Below are 23,485 nucleotides of genomic sequence, written 5' to 3'. Positions count from 1 at the left end.
GGTACAATTTCACACTCTCACAGGCCCGCTCATTGTGTTATGCGGTATAATCTGTCACACAGCGTGTTGTGCGGTACAGTCTATCTCACAGGCAGTGTTGAGCGGTACCGTCTATCTCACAGGCAGTGTTGAGAGGTACAGTCTAGCTCACAGGCAGTGTGTTGAGCGGTACAGTCTAGCTCACAGGCATCCAGTGTGATAGAGGGTAACTGCATCACAGGCACTCATTGTGTTATGCGGTATAGTCTGTTACACAGCGTGTTGTGCGGTACAGTCTTTCTCACAGGCGATGTGTTATGCGGTACAGTCTAACTCACAGAAAATGTGTTGTGCGGTGCAGCCTAGAGTAAAGGCACTCTGCGTGTTGTGCGGTACAGTATAACTGTCAGTGTGCTGTGCAGTACAGTCTTCCTCATAAGCAATCAGTGTGTTGTTCGGTGCAGTCTGACTCTAAACTTCGGTAGTTATCCGACTCAAGCCAACTGAACCTTTATAGGGTGCAATCTTATAGCGTTTTCTGTGCCGATTTTGTGAACACAATAATCATTAATTGTGCTTTGTCCACAGAACGTGCATACCATTGATATGGATGAGTTTAAGAGCACCGGAACAAATGTGACCGCCTTGCACCTTGTGAACCAGGAACCATGGACTACTCATGACGTCACAGGCCAATTGGCGCCACCCCAAACGTTACAGGTGAGTCAAAGGCTCATGATTAAGGCAGTCTTAACTTAGTCAGTACTTTATATGTGTGCTCCCAATTGTGAGCGGCCTTTTATTGCGCTATATCCCAGAACGCCCCCAGTCGGTGTGAGCCGCCCTCTATGTCCCGGAACCGCACCGTCCGGTGGCAGCCGCCCCCTGTTGGCCGGCGCTGCACGGCTCGTTGGCTGTTGGTGAGAGGACGCCCCGGGAGAGCTTTGTCGGCTGATGAGCTGGTGATTTGACCCAGTGCGCACTTTTGTGTAGGCTCCGAATTTAACAAAATTGCTTAGATGTCCCGAGAGAGCTAGCACACGATAAAGCCCTTTAGCCATTTTACCGACCTATAAATTTAACCCGGCGGCCGCTGGGCCTCCGCGCCACCCGCCGGCCGCTGGGGGGGGGGGGGGCATATAGTTGCCCCCCCCTTTACTTCTGCGACGATATCGTCGCAACGCGAAGAGATAGAGAAGCGAAACTTTGCACACATCTTCCGGAATACCTAGCCAAGGTTGTGTCCAAATTTGGTGTCGATTCCATTTGAAATGACGTCACAGTGACGTCATAAGTGAAATTATAGATTTCCGACTCTCATATTCCTCACGATACATCAGATATATGGGACCGAATATAGAGGGTCGATTATTGGTCAGAAACTAGATGGAAGTGTATAACTATATAACTATAACTAACTAACTATAGTTAGATGTTTTAGGATGACAGCAGGTGCTGTCTAGCTCATTTACAGTTGAGTTTCATGCTCAGCGTCATCAGAAACGGTCCATATCGGAAAACGACAAAACTTTATGACGTCACTGTGACGTCATCTTAGGTGCTACAACCACCAAACTTTCCTCAAACATTGCCTAGGTATTCATTTGAAGCTATGCCAAGTTTCACGTTCGTAGCTCACCAGATTTCGGAGATATTTTACAAAACGTAAAGGGGGGCAACTTTATGCCTCCCCCCACTCCCCAGCGGCTGGTGGGTTAAAGAAGTTGTAGCTTGTTTAAAACATGAAACACTAGATATGTATTGGTCTCGATAACAGTTTTCATTAAAACGCCCACGCCCTCATTTTCAGAATGAATCATATTATGAGACCCAGCACGTGAACCCGTCAAAAATGCTGGTGAGTTTTTACATCTCCTAATTGTTTTATCGATAACGGGTTGGCATCAACTATAAAAGCCGCAATGCCAAGTAGAACATACCTACCAATGAAGTGCCTTTCAAATGCCAGCAGAGCATACCATATTCGCTATAGTTGAGTCATGTATGTGACGTGAAATAGATAGTCGTGTCATATGCCTGTTGACTCGTGTCCCGCTGGTGTTTGACGCCGTGTCCCGCTGGTGTTTGACGCCGTGTCCCGCTGGTTTTTGACGCCGTGTCCCGCTGGTTTTTGACGCCGTGTCCCGCTGGTGTTTGACGCCATGTCCCGCTGGTGTTTGACGCCGTGTCCCGCTGGTTTTTGACGCCGTGTCCCGCTGGTTTTTGACGCCATGTCCCGCTGGTGTTTGACGCCGTGTCCCGCTGGTTTTTGACGCCGTGTCCCGCTGGTTTTTGACGCCGTGTCCCGCTGGTTTTTGACGCCGTGTCCCGCTGGTGTTTGACGCCGTGTCCCGCTGGTTTTTGACGCCGTGTCCCGCTGGTGTTTGACGCCGTGTCCCGCTGGTTTTTGACGCCGTGTCCCGCTGGTTTTTGACGCCGTGTCCCGCTGGTTTTTGACGCCGTGTCCGGCAGACGGAGGCGGCGCTGATGTTTGACGCCGTGCTAGTGCTGGCTCGTGCGCTGCGTCAGCTCGGCTCGGCGCTGCGCGTGCGGCCTCTGAGCTGTGACCGGGAGAAGGGCTGGCAGCAAGGAACCTCGCTGGTCAACTACCTCAGACTGGTCAGTACGTGAGCCAGCGTCCGACGATCACATTTCATCTATGGCAGTAGGTGTGATCGTGAATGAGACATCCTTCTGGTGGCGCTGAATGTGATTGTGACTGACAGCTTTAACGAGGCTTATTGTGCCGGTGGTTTGTCGTATCAATTTTCTCCGCTCCGGTGCAGCTTGACCCTGCCCATGTAAGTACTTACTGACCCGTAAAAACTGTCTCTATTTTGTGTCAGGTGCGTCACACGGGTCTATCGGGACCGATCCAATTCGACCGGAGTGGTCGGCGCACCAACTTCACGCTCTCCATCAGCGAGCTGTCGGAGGGGGGACTGACCCCCGTGGGCCACTGGACCCCCGCCGGAGGAGTTCGGTACTCCATAGGGGACAGGATGACGGAGATCGAGCGCAGTCTGCGCAACAAGACGCTGGTCGTCATCACCACTGTGGTCAGTCCGGAATCGTGCCTTGTTCGGGCGGTCGCCCTTGGTTTCGATTTGACCGGGACTTGAAACAGAAAACCGTTTTCTTTTCATGGCTGTCCTTCATTTATTTATTATTATAAGTAATTTTTATGAAGGATGTTCTGAGCTTCTGATGTGTCTAATGTAACGATGTGCCGAAAGTGTGTTGTGTTTATGGATCGAATGCAGCTTTTGTGTCTGACGTGTCGTCCGTCCTCAGAACGAGCCGTACGTGATGCTGGTGAACGAGTCGGACCCGTCGCTCACCGGCAACGCTCGCTTCGAGGGTTTCTGCATCGACCTGGTGAACGCCATCGCCGAGCTGCGCCACTTCCGCGTGCGCTTCGTCGAGTGCGGCGGCTACGGCGGCATCGACCCGGTGACCGGCGAGGCCAGCGGCATGGTCAACGAGCTCATGGAACAGGTCCGTGTCGAGCTGCGCTGAGCGGGCGCTGCCTCTATGTCTGTGTGGGGTCCGTATCAAAGCGTCCAAAACCGCAGCACCCAAAGTACGCAACATCCAAAACCGCAGCGTCCAAAGTACGCAACGTCCAAAATACGTCAAAAATCGGGTTTATAGGGGGCATTCACAAAGTCCAAAACCGAAACATCCAAAACCGCAACGTCCAAAAACGTATCATCCAAAAACGCAACATCCAAAGACGCAACATCCAAAGTACGTAACCTCCAAAACCACAACGTCCAAGACCACGACATCCAAGGCACGCAACATCCAAAACCAACCTAACCTAACCTAACCTAACCTAACCTAACCAAACCTAACCTACTGATTTTTGCCTATCCCTAACCCAACCTAACCTAACCTAACCTAACCTAACCTACTGATTTTTGCCTACCGGGGATAAGGAAACCCAACCTAACCTAACCTAACCTAACCTAACCTAACCTACTGATTTATGCCTACCGGGGATAAGGAAACCTAACCTAACCTAACCTAGCCTAACCTAACCTAACGGTTTTGGATGTTGCGTACTTTGGATGTTGCGTACTCTGGATGTTGCGTACTTTGGATGATGCGTCCTTGGATGTTGCGTTTTTGGATGATACGTTTTGGATGTTGCGGTTTTGGATGTTTCGGTTTTGGACGTTGTGAATGCTCCCTATATACCCGATTTTGGACGTATTTTGGACGTTGCGTACTTTGGACGCTGCGGTTTTGGATGTTGCGTACTTTGGATGCTGCGGTTTTGGACGCTTTGATGGTCCCCCGTCTGTGTGTCCCTCTGTCCCTCTGTCCGTCTGGCACGTCTTTCTTCCTCTCTCTCTCTCTCTCTCTCTCTCTCTCTCTCTCTCTCTCTCTCTCTCTCTCTCTCTCTCTCTCTCTCTCTCTCTCTCTCTCTCTCTCTCTCTCTCTCTCTCTCTCTCTCTCTCTCTCTCTCTCTCTCTCTCTCTCTCTCTCTCTCTCTCTCTCTCTCTCTCTCTCTCTCTCTCTCTCTCTCTCTCTCTCCACTCTCCTCTCCTCTCTCCTCTTCTCTCTCTCTCTCTCTCTCTCTCTCTCTCTCTCTCTCTCTCTCTCTCTCTCTCTCTCTCTCTCTCTCTCTCTCTCTCTCTCTCTCTCTCTCTTTCTCTCTCATCTTTTGCCCGTATTATTTGATTATGTTGTTCTTGCTCCTGTTAATGTTCTCTTATTGTTGGTTGACTGATGTTGCCGGCACAGAACGGATGTCAATAGCTTGCACAAAGAAGTTATAAACGCTTCGTTTGCCTTCATCGTTTCCCTTTCGCAGAAAGCTGACATGGCCGTAACCGATCTCACCATTACTTACGAAAGGGAACAAGTGGTTGATTTCACAATGCCTTGGATGAATTTAGGTAGGTGCCGTATTTTCTTTTTGCCCGAACGAATCAGCTTTATTTGTTGACATCAATGAATTTGAAGCTATACTTGAAGCCCTCGATTGCAGTGGCCACAGGTTACAGAGGCGGATCCAGCTCAGAGTTTTTTTTTTGGGGGGGGGGGCAAACCATAACAATTTATCGATTCTTTCCATGCATCGTCCATAGGCGTAATGTTAAAACTATGCCGTTTGGGGGGGGGGGGCAAATGCCCATTTTGCCCCCCTGGATCCGCCACTGACAGGTTATTAGGCTTTCGATTTTATTGAGTTCATGTAGACCATTTCAAGCAATTTATTCACGTTTCAAGGAATTAATGATGATCTTTGTTTGTTGGCTAGCGGTTTCATACCTTGGTGCCTATTTGGTTACCAGTTTTTATTGAAACATTTCTCAATTGTCGCAGGTATCGGCATTTTGTACACGTCACCCCAGAAGGAACCACCGCAGGTAAACCCGGACGGGACTGATTAAATAACTTATTTAACCGGTATCATCGACCTCTGCACACCTGACCTCTGACCTGTTGCACAGGCCTATATGGCCAATGCCATGCCGGTATCTATAAAACAAAGCACGAACACTGGACGATGTGATGCATTTCTGGATTTTTCACCTCTAAGAAGTGCATAAGCGCTCAGCAATCCGCGGCCTTTTCTGTCACTATGCTGATGATGTATTTCTTTATTTGTATATGTGCATGTACAGCGCAAATTTTACCGCTATTTTCATCGGTGCGTTTCGTTTTCAGCTGTTCTCGTTTTTGGCGCCTCTGTCACTGGAAGTTTGGCTCTACATGGCCGCCGCCTATCTGGGCGTGTCCGTGCTACTGTTCGTCGTAGCCAGGTGAGGGGCCACACAGCGAGAGGTGACAACTGACAGCCGCCCAGACAAATTAACGGTGACTTAGTCAAGTAGATGATCTTCCAGCGAGAGGTGACAACACCAAGACAGCTAACGGTCACATGGCCAGGTGAACGGTCACCCAGACATGTGAACGGTCACCCAGACATGTGAACGGTCATCCAGACATGTGAACGGTCATCCAGACATGTGAACGGTCATCCAGACATGTGAACGTCGCCCATCGTTGGAGCGCTGGAACTTACATCGCTCCGGGACTGGATCTCCTTGACAGCTTGGTCCATGCGATAAAAATACAGTCATCGTGATAGCACCACAGTCATTTGGTTGTCACGGTTTATGCCCTGTCAAACAGCCCGCTGGTTGGCCGACAGGTTCATTTCGTACGAGTACCCCCTTGCACCCGTCGGCAGGTTCAGTCAGTCACCCCTGCACACCCATATCGCAGGTTCAGTCCATACGAGTGGGACGTTCCCAACCCGTGTCGGCAAGTTCAGTCACCCCTCTCCGTACCGCAGGTTCAGTCCGTACGAGTGGGACGTTCCCCACCCGTGTCGGGACCAACAGGACGTGCTGGAGAACCAGTTCAGCTTGGCCAACTCTCTCTGGTTCACCATCGGCTCGCTGATGCAGCAGGGATCCGAGATCGCCCCAAAGTGAGACCTGCACCTCACTGCACCTTTGCGTTGCACGACTGTTTCTCGTCAGAAACTACTTACATTTTTTTTTTTTCGTCATCCTTCCAACGGGCCGATATGCGTTATACATAATATAACGCTTAATTAATATAGCATTGGGTGCTGCTAAACATCACCAACGCTGACTGATTTATGGACAGTATAACGTATAAGAATAGAAAATAAGCGTAATGTGCCTTCCTTTGCCACATTTGCCCAGATTTCCTTTCACGTGTCCGGCTATTTTCGCAGTCGGCCTGCGTACGTTTGTCAAATTAGAGCCGATAGACTCCCTGTTTCCGCCGTTCACAGGGCGCTCTCCACCCGGATGATCGCCGGTCTGTGGTGGTTCTTCACTCTGATTATGGTCAGTGGATACGACTGAATCATCGTATTGCCGCAGTTGCTAGTTGCGTACCTAACTAGTTGCACATTCGCATGCGTGCACTCCTCGACGAGATGGGACTTCTAAAATGGCTCCTCAGTGCCACAAGTAGGTAATCATCACGATACAAATAACTAAGGTTCACGAAAAACTCTCGACCTTATTGCTTGTCGGAACATGACCACCGTCCCCCCGTCCTTTCAGGCTGACGTCCCCACATGGCTATTTGTGTCCGTCTCCCCAGATATCGTCCTATACGGCCAACCTGGCCGCCTTCCTCACCGTCGAGCGGATGGTGTCGCCGATCGAGAGCGCGGAGGACCTCTCCAAACAGACCGAGATCAAATACGGAGCCCTCGTGTCCGGGTCCACTAAAAATTTCTTCCGGTGAGCAGCTCGGTGAACGCATGAGATCTATAGATAAATTAAGCATGAGCTAATATCGTTCAATTAGGCATTTGATTTTGAGGTCTATAGGTATTGAATTTATGTTGACTGCATATTCTGCATAGTTATTCAAACCATGAGATGATATCCTTAAGAGACCGTCAATCGACCAACGTCGATCTGTTGCCATTCGGTGCGTGCAGCGACTCCAAGATCGCCGCGTACCAGCGCATGTGGGCGTTCATGAAATCGGCGCGTCCGTCCGTGTTCATCAACAAGTCGTCGGAGGGCGTGGAGCGGGTCAAACGCTCCAACGGCCTGTACGCCTACCTGATGGAGTCGCCGCAGCTCGAGTACGTGTTGGAGCGGAACTGCGAGCTGCAGCAGGTCGGCGGCCTGCTCGACACCAAGAGCTACGGCATCGCCCTACCGCCCGGTGCGTCCAATCTCAGTGAATCTCTAATCTATCCGCCCCAAACGAAATGTTTTACCGGCCCGTGTGATTATATGCATTTTCATTATTGTGAGTTTCATTCAATTCATTTCATTTTCATTCATTTCATTTCATTCAAGTGAGTGTTGTTATTCACATGCTTTGCTATCGAAAGTAAGCATAAATTTTTAAGTTCAGCTTGCAATCGTAATATTACCTACAAGTATACACATATATTGCCTTTAAAATGTGTACATTCTACCACATTTATTCTTCTGCGTTTCAGGTTCACCGTATACGTCGTCAATCAGCAACGCAATTTTAATTCTGCAAGAAAATGGAACCCTACATGCGCTGAAAACCAAATGGTGGAAGGAAAGGAAAGGCGGTGGAATGTGCAAGGTAGGAAGAGCTGATGTTGTGCGACAGGACATGCCAGTAAACACGATTAGTTTTGTAGGCTATGCGCATTCCTTTATGTATGTTTTCAGAGTAATTTCTATGGCCTCGTTCCTTTCGCTGCAGCGGCGCGCCAAGAAGAGTCCGTCGTCTGCCAGCGAGCTGGGCCTGGACCAGGTGGGTGGCGTGTTCGTGGTGCTGCTGGCCGGCATGGCGGCCGCCTGCGCCGTGGCCATCGCAGAGTTCGCCTGGAGGGCGCGCCGCCTGGACCCCACCACCCAGGTGAGGGCTTTAAACCGGAAAATAGCGACTGACTTTGCTTTTCACAAGGGAAGCGAACGTTAGGTACTAAACGTAGAAAGGCACTTACAAATTACAATGCAAAAGTCATGAATATTCACGGAAATGTAATGCAACCAACACGTTCAGCGCATTTTCGTGCCTCCGCACTCCGCAGGTATCCCTGCTGGGAGAAATGGCTCGCGAACTCCAGTTTATGCTGCGAAGTCGGAGCTCCACCAAACCAGCGCGTCACCGACGCCCCCACATCATACTGACGTCCACCGACCTCAGTGTGCCGTCACCATCCACATCGTGACGTCGCAGGCGTCCACACATCATACTGACGGCAGCCGACTTCGGTGTGCCGCCAACATCTACATCATGACGTCATAAGTCGCCCCAGCGTCACACTGATGTCAGCCGACCTCAGTGTGGCGTCACCATCTCCATCAGGACATCCTGCTGCCTGCTCCTAGACGCCAGACAGACAGCTCTGTTCTTGCTGAAGAAGCTTAGAATCCAGATACACTTAAAAATCTGTCATTATCCGACACTTCATACTGCACTTAAAGTAGTAGCGTAGGGGATACGTCATGCGTGACCTACCAGTATTTAGGCATTTGTAATTTGAGGTTGCCAATTGTCAGATGCAGATAAGTAACAAATGGACAAGGTGGATTGGTATGTTATTTACGTCCTACAGAGTGAACGGTCAGAAAGTCGAGCAACTTCAGTATGGCTGATTTCATTGTGTAGCAATGGACGTGCTTTTCGTTATGTAGCCTGTTGTCGTGGTCGACGTGAATCATGAAAACTGATCAGCTGCGACGTGATGTTAATCTAAACACATGCAAAATACATATTCACTTAACCAAATACAAAGGGGGACTTAACTTTGTAATAAACGTAAACGAAGGTAAATTACAATTAACATTGAAATGTATGCCGGCATTGAACTGACCTGCAGCAATACGAATGTTATCGCTAAAGGAGTGGAGTCATGCTTTGTTGCCTGAGCTAAGCATCATTTTTATGTTTCGACACGACCGGGCAAGAAGGTCATGGCATTTGTTTTACTCAGTCTTATGGTCAGGCACATGGTACGCAAAATCACAAATGCTAGTTGCTTGGGCACGCTGTGACAGTTCATGCACTGCAATATATAATCGCTTTTTGGCGAAGAGGAGGCACATATCTACTTAAAACAGACGGCTGGTGTCTGTGTCACGGTGAGTCGCGCCCGTTCACCGTTCAGGGACACTGGACAGAGTCTCCGTCGTGGCAGCAGTGGTATTCGGGCGCACGGTCTCGCGCGGGTCGGTCGTGCCGTCTCGCCTCCCTCAGAACCTGCGCAGTGCGCACAGACACTGCCGTGGGTCGGTCCGTGGCCGGGTCGGTCGTGCCGTCTCCTCTCCGTCAGAGACAGCACAGAGAACCGTGGGCCAGTCGCGTCACTGTCAGAGTTGCACAGACAGCCTTGTGTCGCCGCTAGCTGAGGGTGCCGGGATGGGGCTGCATACCGTCCAATTGTTGACAGTCGCCGTCTGGAACGTCGCTCTACCGGCGCTGATTACGGGAATCGTCCTCCTTCTGATGTGAGTAACTAAACGTTTATGTTTTTTTTTAACAATTTTTCATAAACAAATGGTTCACTGGTTGCTTTGAGTACCTAGTTATTTATTAAAGTAAATTTTATAGGGCATATACCGTTAAAATAAGTGATTAAAAAGATGCGTAAATGCCTATTATTGATCAAACATTGAGAAAAGAAGTGCGTTACATAGAGGAAACGAGAAGTGATGTCCGTTTTAACGATGCCCATAAATCGACTCGAGCAAGGCCCTGGCCTATATACCGAGCACGTAAAAGGTTTTACGCGGTTACCCAAACGCGGTTCTTAGGTCAATTACCCAACAGTCGCGCTAAACTGTTTATTCAAATTATTATTCAAAGTGACGTTTCATGGTTCAGTTGTAATGACTCCACGGGCGAGAAACAGGGGTTAGGGTCTGGACCACCGCGCCGGTCATGGTTTATTTTACGACAGTGAAAGTAACGCAAAAACCGAACGGCTTTTACAAAGTTTTAGTAACGTTTTCTAGAAAAGTTCTAAATGAGGTTGTAAGTGTCAAGTGGTTGCGATCAATTTTCATATGGACCTTTATATTGCATATCCAGAACATGAGTGACGAGACATAATAAAATGCTATGGCATCACCCACCCTGATGAAGTGACTCGCCCGTCTTTTTTTTTGCGGCCAGCCGGCGATGGCAGCGGTTCCGGGTGCTGCAGGGTCTGGGGTACCGGGTGCCGCCGCACAGCTTCCTGTACGGCCACGCCGACCGGCTGCTGGGCCGCTCCGGCCTGGACGAGGCCCGCCGGCTGCTGGCAGAGTACGGCGTGCGCTACGGCCGGCGCGGCGCCACCATGGCCGTCTACGTGGGCGCCACGCCGCACCTCTGGACCACCGACCCGGACCTGATCCACGAGCTGTGCGTGCGCCGCGCTGACCAGTTCCCCGACCGGCCGGCCAACGCCAGCCCGCTGACCGACGAGCTCCAGCAGACGCTGCTCACGCTGAAGGGGGCGCGCTGGCGGCGCGTGCGCTCCGTGCTCAGCCCGGCTTTCACGGCGGCCAAGCTGCGCGGCATGGCACCGCTGATGGCCGACGCGACCGGCACCTTCCTGCAGTTGGTGGAGGAGGACCGGGCGGCCGGCCGCGCCTCCGACTTCTACTCGGGCTTCCAGCAGCTGACGCTGGAGGTGATCTGCCGCGCGGCGCTGGCCATGGACGTGCGCTGCCAGCGCGACACGCGCCACCCGCTGGTGCAGACGGTCAGCGCGCTGGTGGCCGGCGTGCCGCTGGTGGCCCGGCTGCGCCAGCTGCAGCCGCTCACCGGCCTGGTGCGGCCGCTGCTGCGCGCGCTCGGCGCCACCGGCCGGCTGGTGCGCCACAATGAGACGATGGCCGCCTGGCTGCGCGGTGTGGTGGCGCACCGGGAGGCGGCGGCCGCCGGCCCGGAGACGGCGCTGCCCAAGGACGTGCTGCAGCTGCTGCTGGACGCGCGCCGGTCCTCCGCCGACCGAGAGCCGCTCTCGGAGGACGAGCTCATCTCCAACGCCTTCATCTTCGTGCTGGCCGGCTACGAGACGACGCGGACGGCGCTGTCGTTTACCTCTTACCTGCTGGCTGCCCACCCGGCGGTGCAGCAGCGGCTGGCGGCCGAGGTAACCGAGCAGCTGACTGCCGGGCCGGACGGTGAGCTCGACTGTGAGCAGGTGCTGTCGCTGCCCTACCTGGAGCAGGTGGTGCAGGAGTCGCTGCGCCTGTTCCCGCCCATCCCGGCCATGTTCGGCCGCCGCGTGGCCCGGCCGGCCGAGGTGGGCGGCGTGCACGTTCCGGCCGGCGCCGTGGTGAGTGTGTCCGTGTTCTGCCTGCACCGCGACCCGGAGCTGTGGCCGGAGCCGGAGCGGTTCGACCCGGAGCGGTTCAGCGCCGCCGGCCGCGCCCGGCAGCAGCCCGGCGCGCACCTGCCGTTCGGGCTCGGGCCGCGCCACTGCATCGGCAGCCGGTTCGCGCTGCTGCAGATGAAGCTGGTGCTGTGCCACCTGCTGCGCAGGTACCGGCTGCTGCCGCCCCTGGAGCCGCTGGAGCCCGTGCTGGCGGCGCCCTCCCTGGCGCCTGCCTCCGGCAAAATCGAGCTGCGCGTCGAACCCCGGTAGTGATCGCCAGGACGTGACTGCACGGGAGCGGGACCATAACCATAAATGGGCGTGTCGTAGAGGATACAATCTTAAATCACTGTATAGGGACGAGGGTTGCACGTTCATGTTTATCTGTGTATGTAACCAGTGTTAAGGGCAGACTTGCAAATACACGAAACAAATACAAATATACGACGGTTTATGCCTTCCGCACGCGACTGTCAGACGTGGTGAGGATCACGAACTTAGGCTGTCACCACTCCCAGGCAGCAGTATCCTATCGAGGCGGCCAGGCACACCTGAGGACCGTGTTCGGGCCGTCCGATTTCGATTCGACCCACTCCGTCGCCCGCGGTACCGGATGTTTGGATGCCGCACACCGGCCCGACGGCAGCGATCGTCCCTGCGAGCACGCGACCGCCGCCGGAGAGACCTTCATTCACCGTTTTTGTGCGCGTGCTGCGGGAGCACAGCGTGCACTTCCGAGGCCGCGGGCCCGTCATTGGTGTGCTGGAGAGCGTGAAAAACACGCAGTAGTGCGGTCAGGCATATAGGCGCACTCGCGACCCACTCACGACTTAACTATCTAAACGAGCTCGGGGACGACCCAGCTCATAGGAAAGGCGGGAAATTTGCATCGCATCACTTTGTACCAAGCTTGATACCTATAAGCACAAATTCCATTACCTATCGCCTGCGATCATGCTGATTGGTGGCTGGCGAGTGAAAGGCCAAGGAGAGATCCGTTCCAGGGCGAGAGAAAAGCCGTAAGTACAATAGGGGAGAGCGGGGCCAGTTGAACCACTTTTTATATATTGACATGCACAGCGAGATCTAGTTGGCATATCGAAAAATGCACAATGCCATGAAAAATATGCTCTTTTGGCTTTATTTTAAGATATGTAAAATTATGTTTCAAACATATTTTGCTGCCAAACGCATGCTTATAAAACAGCTCTACGCCCGTTTCAAATGACCCCGATGCGAGGGTCAATTGAACCAGCCTATGGGGTCAATTGCACCTATTCTTAACAATGGAATGTTTTCCTCTTTAAGGCCACTTTCTTAAGGAGATATTTTGTCCGGTTTACTTTTCCAAATGCTACATTCAATAGGTCGTTGGAAAGCTAAAAGTGCAAAGTTCCTCATAATAGGTGACATAAAGTACATAGACTATGGTAAAATGGGCGGATGAGGAAAATGAGAAATATCTCAGGCTATAGTGTGCTTTCAAGCAAAAGGCTGGAGAAAAAGGGGTCAAAAATTGAGCTCTATTAAACTACTATTTCAGTTTAAAAGCTCATTTCAAAGGTGGACTATTTCCTTTAATGTTTACAGCCCCTGAACAATAACCATTGCAAAGGTCACCGGGGTCCATTGAAACGGCCTGTGGCCCTGTTTCAACTGACCCTCAGAAAAGCGTTTCAATTGACCCCATCCGCTTCCGCCATCTCGCACGCGCCGTAAAGCACATGTCAAACGAGTTGGAGGGACGGCATCATGCTGAATGAAGGGCCAAATAAGGTGTTATTCCGGAGCTAGGAGTTCTTCTTTCAGCAAACAAAGGTATATGAGATATCACAAAATATTCATTAAAACGATTTCTCCCAAACGCCCCTCAAAAACACAAAAACAAGTGTCAAATCAAAATTACCGTCCGTTTGCCGCCCAAACGCCGTTGACAAAGGAAGTGGTCGAGCGCGGATGCGCAGTGGTGTCGGCAACGCCATATGTTGCATACTGTTGAAAATAAAGCCATGTTTCATCTGACCCCGTGTTTCAACTGGCCCCGCTCTCCCCTACCTACAAATCGTCAGCCTACCGGGTCCGGGACCGACCGCCGACCGGTATAGAGCTTCGGCTTGTCAGCTTCTTCTCCAGCGTACCTACATAAGAAAGACAGTGCAGCTGTTTAGGTGTGCCAATTCTGAAAAATGTGTTCGGCCAGACGATATCCCCAAATGTGTGGTATTTAGTTCTTACGCCGAAATGAAAAGCCCTTGTAATGTTATCATTTGCGACGGACCAAAAAATATGTACCAATAAAAGAAAAAGTGCTTCCAAATACTGATATGGTAGCAATTATATATGTGACAGTTCTCGCGCAGATATTACAAATTGCTACAAATCAGCTTGTATTAGGCAAGGTGTATTAGGCACTGATATTGATTCCAGGACAAATCTTCGTATGGCATTTCTTCGTCGCGCAATTCTTCGTCCGCATTTCTTCGTCCGCAAATCTTCGTCGGCGCATTTATTCGTGTCGCATTACTTCGTCTCGCATTTCTTCGTAGGTGCAAAAATTCGTAGCGCATTTCTTCGTATCCGCATTTCTTCGTCGGCGCATTTCTTCGTCAAGCATTTTTTCGTCCACGCATTTCTTCGTCTACGCAAATCTTCGTCCGCATTTCTTCGTCCACGCAAATCTTCGTCTGCGCAAATCTTCGTCCGCAAATCTTCGTCTCCGCAAATCTTCGTCCGCAAATCTTCGTCCGCATTTTTTCGTCCACGCATTTCTTCGTCTACGCAAATCTTCGTCCGCATTTCTTCGTTCACGCAAATCTTCGTCCCCGCAAATCTTCGTCCGCAAATCTTCGTCCGCAAATCTTCGTCCGCAAATTTTTTTCGTCCACGCATTTATTCGTCCAATCAAATCTTCGTCTGCAAATCTTCGTCCGCAAATCTTTGTCTGCGCTATCTTCGTCTCCGCAAACATTCGTCCACAAATGTGGTTCAATAAAACCATGAAGAAATATCAGACAGTCAAGTGAATGACGAATTTAATGCAAGGAATGGATAATCAAAACTTTTGAAGACAGGTAGATGAGGTCAGTCAGGTGAAGCTATTGTACGAGCCGACAATCGTAACATTCCTCATTTGTGTCCCGGACATTTTTTTGCGGTCGTTGAATGACAATATAATCTCTTGTACCCTCGCCGGCATAGGCGGCGGAACGGGGAGGGCACCGGGGCACCGTTCCCCTCTTTAATTTTGGCCCTTTAACAGTAGTCCTATGCCCTATGGGCGTTGCATGGAAAGCATATTGGACCAAAAGTCGGCAGTGCCGTGCCCCCCCCTTAATTGAAGATGTTCCGCCGCTACTGCCCGCCGGACCTATTTGTTTTCTACGGTACACGCCGGCCGAGGGGGCGGGTACGACCCCCCCCCCATCGCCGTTTCGCCACTGGTGGAGCTAGCGCGTCGCGGAAAAAAAACGAGCGTGTGCGCCGTTACGAGCCGCAGAGATTAATACCCGATTTTAAGGCCTTCTAGGTCAGCGGTCGGCATACGGCCCGCGGGCCGGATCCGGCCAGGTGGGTGACAGTTGGATCCGGCCCGCGACCAGCTGACGTCCGGCCCGCGGCTGGTATCAGCGACTTACATCGTGTTCCGGCCCGCGGTTCCTTCATAAATCGACTCCGATATAAAAGTGACTCAAATGTGCTTCGGCACAACAGTTCTTCCTTCGCACACTTCATGAGTTTATAAACACCATTTGCGGGTGTTTTTGTCTATTTCTACTTCTAGACAAAACTTGCAACGGTAAGATTTGGTCAGCAGCTTTTGCGCGCAGCATCAACGACTGCTGCAGCTGCGTGCACTTGGCGGCTTCACGTGGTCTACTCGCTTAACCTTCCAGGTGGTATGTGTGTGTGTGGGGGGGGGGAGCCGGGCCGGAACACGATGTAAGTCGCTGATACCAGCCGCGGGCCGGACGTCAGATGGTCGCGGGCCGGATCCAACCGTCACCCACCTGGCCGGATCCGGCCCGCGGGCCGTATGCCGACCCCTGACCTAGAAGGCCTTAAAATCGGGTATTAATCTCTGCGGCTCGTAACGGCGCACACGCTCGTTTTTTTCCGCGACGCGCTAGCTCCACCAGTGGCGAAACGGCGATGGGGGGGGGGGGTCGTACCCGCCCCCTCGGCCGGCGTGTACCTACCGTAGAAAACAAATAGGTCCGGCGGGCAGTAGCGGCGGAACATCTTCAATTAAGGGGGGGGGGGCACGGCACTGCCGACTTTTGGTCCAATATGCTTTCCATGCAACGCCCATAGGGCTACTGTTAAAAGGCCAAAATTAAAGAGGGGAACGGTGCCCCGGTGCCCTCCCCGTTCCGCCGCCTATGCCGGCGAGGGTACAAGAGATTATATTGTCGTTCAACGACCGCGAAAAAAAGGATGTCCGGGACACAAATGATATGGAATGTTACAATTGTCGGCTCCAAATACAATAGCTTAACAACTGACTGACCTCATCTACCTGACTTCAAAAGTTTCGATCATCCATTCCATGCATCAAATTCGTTATTCACTTGACTGTCTGATATTTCTTCATGCTTTTATTGAACCACATTGGTGGACGAGTGTTTGCGGAGACGAAGATAGCGCAGACAAAGATTTGCGGACGAAGATTTGCGGACGAAGATTTGATTGGACGAAGAAATGCGTGGACGAAAAATGCGGACGAAAATTTGCGGACGAAGATTTGCGGACGAAGATTTGCGGACGAAGATTTGCGGACGAAGATTTGCGGGGACGAAGATTTGCGTGGACGAAGAAATGCGGACGAAGATTTGCGTAGACGAAGAAATGCGTGGACGAAAAAATGCGGACGAAGATTTGCGGACGAAGATTTGCGGAGACGAAGATTTGCGGACGAAGATTTGCGCAGACGAAGGTTTGCGTGGACGAAGAAATGCGGACGAAGATTTGCGTAGACGAAGAAATGCGTGGACGAAAAAATGCTTGACGAAGAAATGCGCCGACGAAGAAATGCAGATACGAAGAAATGCGCTACGAATTTTTGCACCTACGAAGAAATGCGAGACGTAGTAATGCGACACGAATAAATGCGCCGACGAAGATTTGCGGACGAAGAAATGCGGACGAAGAATTGCGCGACGAAGAAATGCCATACGAAGATTTGTCCGGTTACGCTGATATTAGCACTTTCATAATATAATTGGTGATGTAAATTGAAGTATTGCTGATCAAGTATTATGTACCAGTGAATAGTGAGTGCCCATGATAAGTTTTATGTCTGAGTTTTTTCCTTCTTAAATTAAAATGATGGTTTGGATGTCTGTTTAAACCCTGAAGTCTTGTCACCAGTCACATGTTTCCTTTGGAGGTGCCTATTGCTATGGATGGTAAATGTAAGCCTACCCAAGATTCCTATGAGCCTACCTTCTTAGTACCTTAGCTAACTATATCATGTGTTGAGACTGTTGGCTTGCAGGTTTATCAGAAGAATGACGTAAAGAGTAATGGTACAGAGTACAACTACAGACAGTCCACTGCTGAAATAATGTGACGTGTCAATGTGTCAGTAGTGGTTAAGTTTTGCTTCTGTACCCTTGGACAATTTGTCAGACTACCATGAAACTTAAAGGGACCATCCCACCTTAACATTAGTTTTGAGTTGAGATAGCCAAGTTTGCGGCCAGGCTCAGAAACCACCATTTATCCTGGTCGCAACCCCCGCAGGTTTATGGTGTTCAAGAAATTTCTTCCCTTTACTTGCAGGGTGGGACCAGCTTAGTCCCTATCTCTTAACCATTAGCGGTTTTTTCGATGACGTCAGCAGTCATTTCAACGCCCGCCATTCCTTGAACCCGAGTTTTGCTGACCTTGAGCTCCCTATTTTATCAACGTGAAATCCGTCGTCGGCGCTGACATGAGAAAGCCTATTGCTTTTCATTTTAATTTGAATATTAGAAGATACCCACCACTGGAACTTGGACTGATATTATACCAAGGCCGAATATGATCAAGCTGCCTGCTATATCTGGAGCTTGGTGTTCAACTTCAACATGGAATAAAAAACAAAATATCAAAGCAAACTGGATATGGTACTGCAAGTGAAAGTCCAAAGAAATTTGAAGAGCTGACAATTGACATTAATTCTTTTCCTGTAAGGTTTCCATATGGAAATCACACCATGAAGAAATATGTTTGATGTTAACAGTTGAAAGGGGATTGATCTTCCAGTTTTGACGAAAGACGCTGCTGACTGTCTTTGGAAAAGGATGTCGGCATGAGGTGCAATTGTGCTTGTGAAGTGGTTATAACTGGTCTTTTCACAGTATTAAATTAAATGTGCCATTGCAGCCAAGTGTGTTATCATATAAGGTAAAATCAAAACTACAATGTTGGTTTTACGAGCATTGAGAAGGCTGGTAGGTAACACCTGCCTGTGCTCGTAAATCACATGCTGCCAAAGTATTCTAAATTAATTTTATCATACACTTTTGTTGTCCAGAATGGTTGCACTATTGTTTGGTATCATATTATTCCATGTAAATATGGTAGTGTAAAGTCCGACCAACATGTTACCAGATTTGAAGCTGTTACGTTACCTAAGTACCTGTTTTTTACTGGCGTGGTGAATGTCACCTGGATTTTGTTTTGAGGTGCAGACCTTGTAACTCTGACTACATGGGTTTGAAACTATTATCTATTCTGTTTTTACTGGCCTGGTGAATGGCGACTGATGTTCGTGGATGGCACTGAAACAAATTTTGAGTGTCATGTACAGTGTTTTAATACAATGCTGAGGGCTGAAAGTTGTCTTGTTTAGAGTGGTGAACGTTCAGGATATGCCAGCCACCATGGTGGGTCAGAGTTAATGTGTTGCAACTTGCAGTCAGTTCGGCTTCGGCAAGCACATGGATGGGCATACGCATCAAGACCTGCTCTGCCATACTTTCAGCCAATTTTACCTAGGTAAGTCTTTTCTTTTTTTCTGCCAAAAGCTATGACATTGTGAATTTCAGTGCTGTGGCCTGTGTGTAGCTTTCAGGAAAGCAATTCTTAATAAAGCTCTGATAAAGTGCAAAATCAGCAATGCAGCCCTCTATTACATTTTCTACAACATCTTACTTGTTCCTTGCATGGAGAGAAAAATGCAATGTTATGAATTCGTTTATTCACATAATTTGACAAGCATGCAGTTACCTGCTACTATCACTGCACAAAACAGAGCAGAAAACATAAGTTGATCAAACACAAGACACAACAGAAGTTTACAACATAGGGCTGCCGAACCTGCTTCCTCCCACCACAGTTGATGCCATTTCCTAGCCTGGCTTGATGTGAGCACTGAATAGCTGCTCTGTCTAATTACAGCTCACTACCATTCAACTTAAACTACTATCTTTAAAGTAAGAGTGAGAGCGTTCAGTGTTCATAGCAGCTCGACAGACGACAGACAACAAACATCTTGACAAACCAACCAGTATTTGATTTGGCTAATGATTTATGTGCTTGTTGTATCATGGCCAAACTACTTTAACAGCAATAATCCCTGTTTCATCTTGATCTTGCTTTTATTTCCATTTGAACTCAGATCTTGAAACAATCATCTGAAGTGATATCATCTACTGGCTTCTGTTTCTCTTGAAAGAAAGTTTAAACAACAATGATAAACTAAGGCAGGAGATGTGAGTTGTGGCAGTAGATTTTTGATTCAACATATGTCAACCTTATATTGCTTGAGACCTCTGTGACAGACAAACAAATATTTATAGTTTTTTGATAGTTTGGATTCTTGGCTTGATTTAGCAGATCAGCTGTGAACCTTGACTTTGAAATCACATAAATGTCATGGTACCCGAACGAATCCTCGCATGACATTTCTTCGTAGCACAATTTTTCGTCCGCATTTCTTCGTCTACAAATCTTCGTCGGTGCATTTATTTGTCCCTCAATGCTTACTTTTGCATATAGGTATTTGCGTTGAAGAAGAAATGCGAGCCGATTTTCATATACCCTGATGCGAGACAAAGTAATGGGATACGAATAAATGCCCTGACGAAGATTTGCAGACGAAGAATTGCGATACGAAGAAATGCCATAAGAAGATTGTCCTGGAATCCTTTATTGGCCATCATATATTGACCTTGATAAGATAAACGCATCATTCGCGCAATATTTGTCGCACTTTGATACCAAACTATTGCTTCCAAATGCCGACGTAAAGAAAACCTTTACGTGACGTCATAGAAACAGCGGAGTTCCCAAAAAGTAAACAAAAATAAAAGTCTTATATCTCGAAAACGGGTGAACATTTTCCGGTAAAATTTGGTAGATGTTCATTTTCGCTCTTTGTGATTCACGCTACATCACTTTTATGCCAGTTCATTAACTTTTTTGAAGGTGGGAGGGTCCCTTTAAAATGAAGCTTACAAGTACCATCATCCTTGCAGGTGCACACTCATCTCTTGCTGTCTTCCTCTGGATCACTGTATTTAAAAATCGTCAGTCAAAACCATCTGCTGAGATTGGCAGAACCTAACATTACTTAAGCTGTTGGCTGTAACTGCAACCAAATTAGTACAGTTCAGTGCTTGTGCTGACCAGTGGCAATTGATTGGGATGCATGGGACTGACAGCCTGACTGTAGGTATCCATCCTTGTTGTGTCTTCATCAAAATTCAAACCTATGGCCTTTTCTAATTAATTGAATGTGCTTGAAATGCTGAAAGTGTTCTAATATTGTTGAATATAGAGTGTTAAATGTTAACCAAATATTGATATATTATCCTGATGGAGCAGAGAACTATTCAAAGAGGCTTCTTTAACCTACTTACTTAATTCAGAGTGAACTCTGATTCAGATCAAATTCAGATTGTGAGTTCAGATTCTCATTCTGAACTGAGCCAAGATTCAGTCTCAGGGTGAAATGACTGGGCCCTGATTAAAGGGACACTCCCACCTTAACATTAGTTTTGAGTTGAGATAGCCAAATTGGTGGCCATGGCCTGCAAATACCGGTTTGGGCACTCACAACATCGACAAATACTTTAATTCGGAGATATGGAATTTCAAACTTGCAGTTTTCAGATTCTAAGGGGCTAGTGCATTGGTATGCCCCCTTAGAATTTGTGACGTCAGCGGAGATCTAACAATTTTTAAATCTTTTACTAAAACGTTTGGTAGCACGCGGTGGTATATGCTGCTTTGCGCGCAACAAATGCCGCACTTTCAAATAAAGTCGCTAGGAACAGCGGAGATTCCAAAAAGTAAACAAAAGTAAAAGTCTAATATCTTCAAAACCGGTGAATATTTTTCGATGAAATTTGGTAGATATTCGTTTTCGCTCTTTCTGAACCGAGCGACATCACTTTCGTGCCAATTCATTAACTTTTTTGAAGGTGGGAGGGTCCCTTTAATCATTGTTCACTGAATTGGAAGAATGTTAGAAACAGTGAATTTCTTGTTATTGCTTTGAGCCAAAGGGGGTGGACTGGTCGCTGCTTTCTTCATTGTGTTGTATGAAGGGCCTGCTAATTTGATGACTTTTGGTTTTGTTTTATGCTCTGTTCCAGGGTTCTTTTGAAGACTGTGTATTCAAAACTTCTTCAATATGGGTAAGAATGAATGATTGGAACTGACTGTACCAATTTGTCCCTGGTAATGTTGGGCATGCTCAGATATGTTATTAGATATGTTATTGCTGGGAAGTAAAATGTTTTCATTGAATGTGGCATTAATGTGATATTTGATTAAATGATCGATATCAAAATGAGACCAATTGAGGCAGGCTCTTTACAAACATTATGTCTGACATGGCTGACATAGATTACATATGTCTGACAAACTCCATGCAGCTTCAGAGTTCAGAGCACTAACCCCAGGGACTAGGATGCTGATTCTTTTTTTAAGCCTTTTTGGAGTCAGCTGATAGCTAGGATAGGCTGACAAAGACTGTTCATTGCTTAGTGCTCACTACCAGACATGTCTAATGACCACATGAAGCATTATGTAACAAAAATCATCAGACAGACCTGTCTTCAGTTTTAGCTTTATAAGGCCACATGTGTACTTTTTTGTCAGATGTATGGTTCAAATATATTGAATCGACAGATCTACAAAGTAAATACCCTTTTAGCTTTTCCTGTTTGATTGAGGGATGCCAATTGTTGGATGATTCAGAAACATTGTGACACTGTCGGCCCCACTGATAATCCCCGTCAGTGGGGCCGACAGTGGGGCCCCACTGACACTGTCGCTCTCAGTGGATTATCAGTGGGGCACTGTCGGCCCTACTGGTATTCCCTGTCAGCCGCCGGAATCTCATATGTCGAGCACACGGTTCTCACCACTGAACTTACATTACGACGCTGTACCAGTCACTAAATGGGCATTTTTTAATCATATGACATTTGTATGAAATTCAACTGGTCTGCTGGCTTGCATGGGTGGAGAACCTGCCCCGGCCACCCCGGCCGTGGCCGGGGTAACCTTCAGCCGACCCCGGCGCGGCCGGGGTAACTTTTTCCACTTTTGTAAATCCTAAAAGCTGTCTCCATACGAAAAAAACTGCCATCTATAAAAGCGTCTCTCATTATTCTTATCTACCTTGAAAAGTTCTTGAAAATTACTTTATTTTCATTTTGGAGCTTCTATGTTTTTAAGTCTTTTCATCGCGGAGCCCGACATGTTTCATCACACAGAAGTAAATCATATTTAAGGGCCGTTATCGTAAGATGGCTCTGTAATAACATCACAAGATAGGACGAGGGTAATATCAGTGAGATAGAAGGACGAACTGCTGGGGCTCAAGGCTCCCCCAACTTCCTGCGCCAGGGTGGTGGCCTTATCGTAACACGTTGAGTCGAGAGGTGGGCTTTTCACGCTCCTTCTAACTCGGTTACTGGGCTACGAGGCGAGAAGCGGAACGACGTTTGAAAGAGCGACAAACGTGATCAGAGAAATCAGGTCATGTTTTAGGCAAGCTCAATAATAAAATCACCATAGATCATCAAAAGCCAAATTTCTCTGATTTTAGCGTTCTCCGACAACTTTTCTCACAGTTCATGAACATAACGGAGCTTAAACACTGCAAACAAAGCATTCGATTACTCGTACGAGTAAACATGCCGACGTCGGCCGACGTCGGGGTGACGTCGGCAACTCGGCATCGGCATGCCGACGTCGGCCCGACGTCGGTCCAACCTCGGCACGACGTTGGCTGGATGTCGGATATGCCCGCATGTACCGACGTCCAGCCGAGGTCCAGCCGACGTCGGGCCGACGTCGGACCAAGATCAATTGCTGAGGTCCAGCCGACGTCGGGCCGACGTCGGGGCGACGTCGGACCGACATCGGCCGCTGTTTTGACCGTTAAAATAATATAAAATACATGTTTCATGTTTCATAAAGAGCTTCTGTATTCAAAATATCCTCAGGAAACTCAAATCTTCCTCCACGCCGCAACCCCCTGATCCGGACTGGACGGGAAACTTTATCCCATTTGGGATTACCCGTAAGCCGAGCTCGCCCGTAGCCGGGTGTGGTGAGTGCTTGGGGGCTGCTCGGCCTATCCTTTGGTCAGGCTCAGCCCCGGCAACTCACCAGGGCCGGGCCCAGTTCATATAGAAAGGCCAGTCGGCAAGTGTCACTTTGCCAAAGTGCCACTTATCAAATGGACACTTT

At 48.9% G+C, this 23,485-nt stretch overlaps 3 protein-coding genes and 1 long non-coding RNA gene across 4 annotated transcripts in view; all 4 read left to right on the top strand.

The window, feature by feature from the left end:
• Positions 1-590: 590 nt before the first annotated feature.
• LOC122389004 lies at positions 591-2,586 on the top strand. Its single transcript, XR_006257893.1, has 3 exons — positions 591-699; positions 1,790-1,837; positions 2,452-2,586. It is a non-coding gene; the product is annotated as an uncharacterized LOC122389004 (long non-coding RNA).
• A 259-nt stretch (positions 2,587-2,845) lies between these two features.
• Positions 2,846-8,730, top strand: LOC122388040 (glutamate receptor ionotropic, kainate 2-like). Its single transcript, XM_043378806.1, has 12 exons — positions 2,846-3,038; positions 3,274-3,477; positions 4,802-4,886; positions 5,317-5,360; positions 5,662-5,756; positions 6,293-6,430; positions 6,764-6,818; positions 7,081-7,223; positions 7,427-7,659; positions 7,943-8,058; positions 8,182-8,337; positions 8,629-8,730. The coding sequence occupies exons 1-12, from the start codon at positions 2,982-2,984 to the stop codon at positions 8,728-8,730; spliced, it is 1,428 nt and encodes a 475-aa protein (XP_043234741.1). The 5' UTR covers positions 2,846-2,981.
• Positions 8,731-9,285: 555 nt separating this feature from the next.
• On the top strand, positions 9,286-12,233 carry LOC122389000 (thromboxane-A synthase-like). The gene is made up of 2 exons (XM_043380646.1): positions 9,286-9,932; positions 10,600-12,233. The coding sequence occupies exons 1-2, from the start codon at positions 9,844-9,846 to the stop codon at positions 12,059-12,061; spliced, it is 1,551 nt and encodes a 516-aa protein (XP_043236581.1). The 5' UTR covers positions 9,286-9,843; the 3' UTR covers positions 12,062-12,233.
• Positions 12,234-16,972: 4,739 nt separating this feature from the next.
• LOC122389040 (zinc finger protein 853-like) overlaps positions 16,973-23,485 on the top strand; it is a 28,257-nt gene continuing 21,744 nt past the window's right edge. The window contains exons 1-2 of the mRNA XM_043380698.1: positions 16,973-17,061; positions 21,376-21,417. Coding sequence (XP_043236633.1) covers positions 21,414-21,417 — 4 coding nt within the window. The 5' untranslated portion in view covers positions 16,973-17,061; positions 21,376-21,413. The remainder of the gene's footprint in view (positions 17,062-21,375; positions 21,418-23,485) is intronic.

Source organism: Amphibalanus amphitrite, unplaced genomic scaffold (genome assembly GCF_019059575.1).
Source record: "Amphibalanus amphitrite isolate SeventyFive unplaced genomic scaffold, NRLGWU_Aamphi_draft 000018F_arrow, whole genome shotgun sequence".
In the NCBI taxonomy this organism is placed as follows: Eukaryota; Metazoa; Arthropoda; class Thecostraca; order Balanomorpha; family Balanidae; genus Amphibalanus; species Amphibalanus amphitrite.
The sequence above is the reverse complement of the archived record's forward strand: the minus strand, read 5'-3'. Positions and strand labels throughout refer to the sequence as shown.

Excerpts from the sequence above, each read along its gene's own strand:
- LOC122388040 (XM_043378806.1), top strand. The coding sequence starts at position 2,982 with ATGACGGAGATCGAGCGCAGTCTGCGCAACAAGACGCTGGTCGTCATC. Across the intron at positions 6,819-7,080 it reads GGTTCTTCACTCTGATTATG|ATATCGTCCTATACGGCCAA; the intron begins GTCAGTGGATAC and ends CCGTCTCCCCAG. Across the intron at positions 8,338-8,628 it reads GCCTGGACCCCACCACCCAG|TGTGCCGTCACCATCCACAT; the intron begins GTGAGGGCTTTA and ends CACCGACCTCAG.
- LOC122389000 (XM_043380646.1), top strand. The coding sequence starts at position 9,844 with ATGGGGCTGCATACCGTCCAATTGTTGACAGTCGCCGTCTGGAACGTC. Across the intron at positions 9,933-10,599 it reads GGAATCGTCCTCCTTCTGAT|CCGGCGATGGCAGCGGTTCC; the intron begins GTGAGTAACTAA and ends TTTTGCGGCCAG.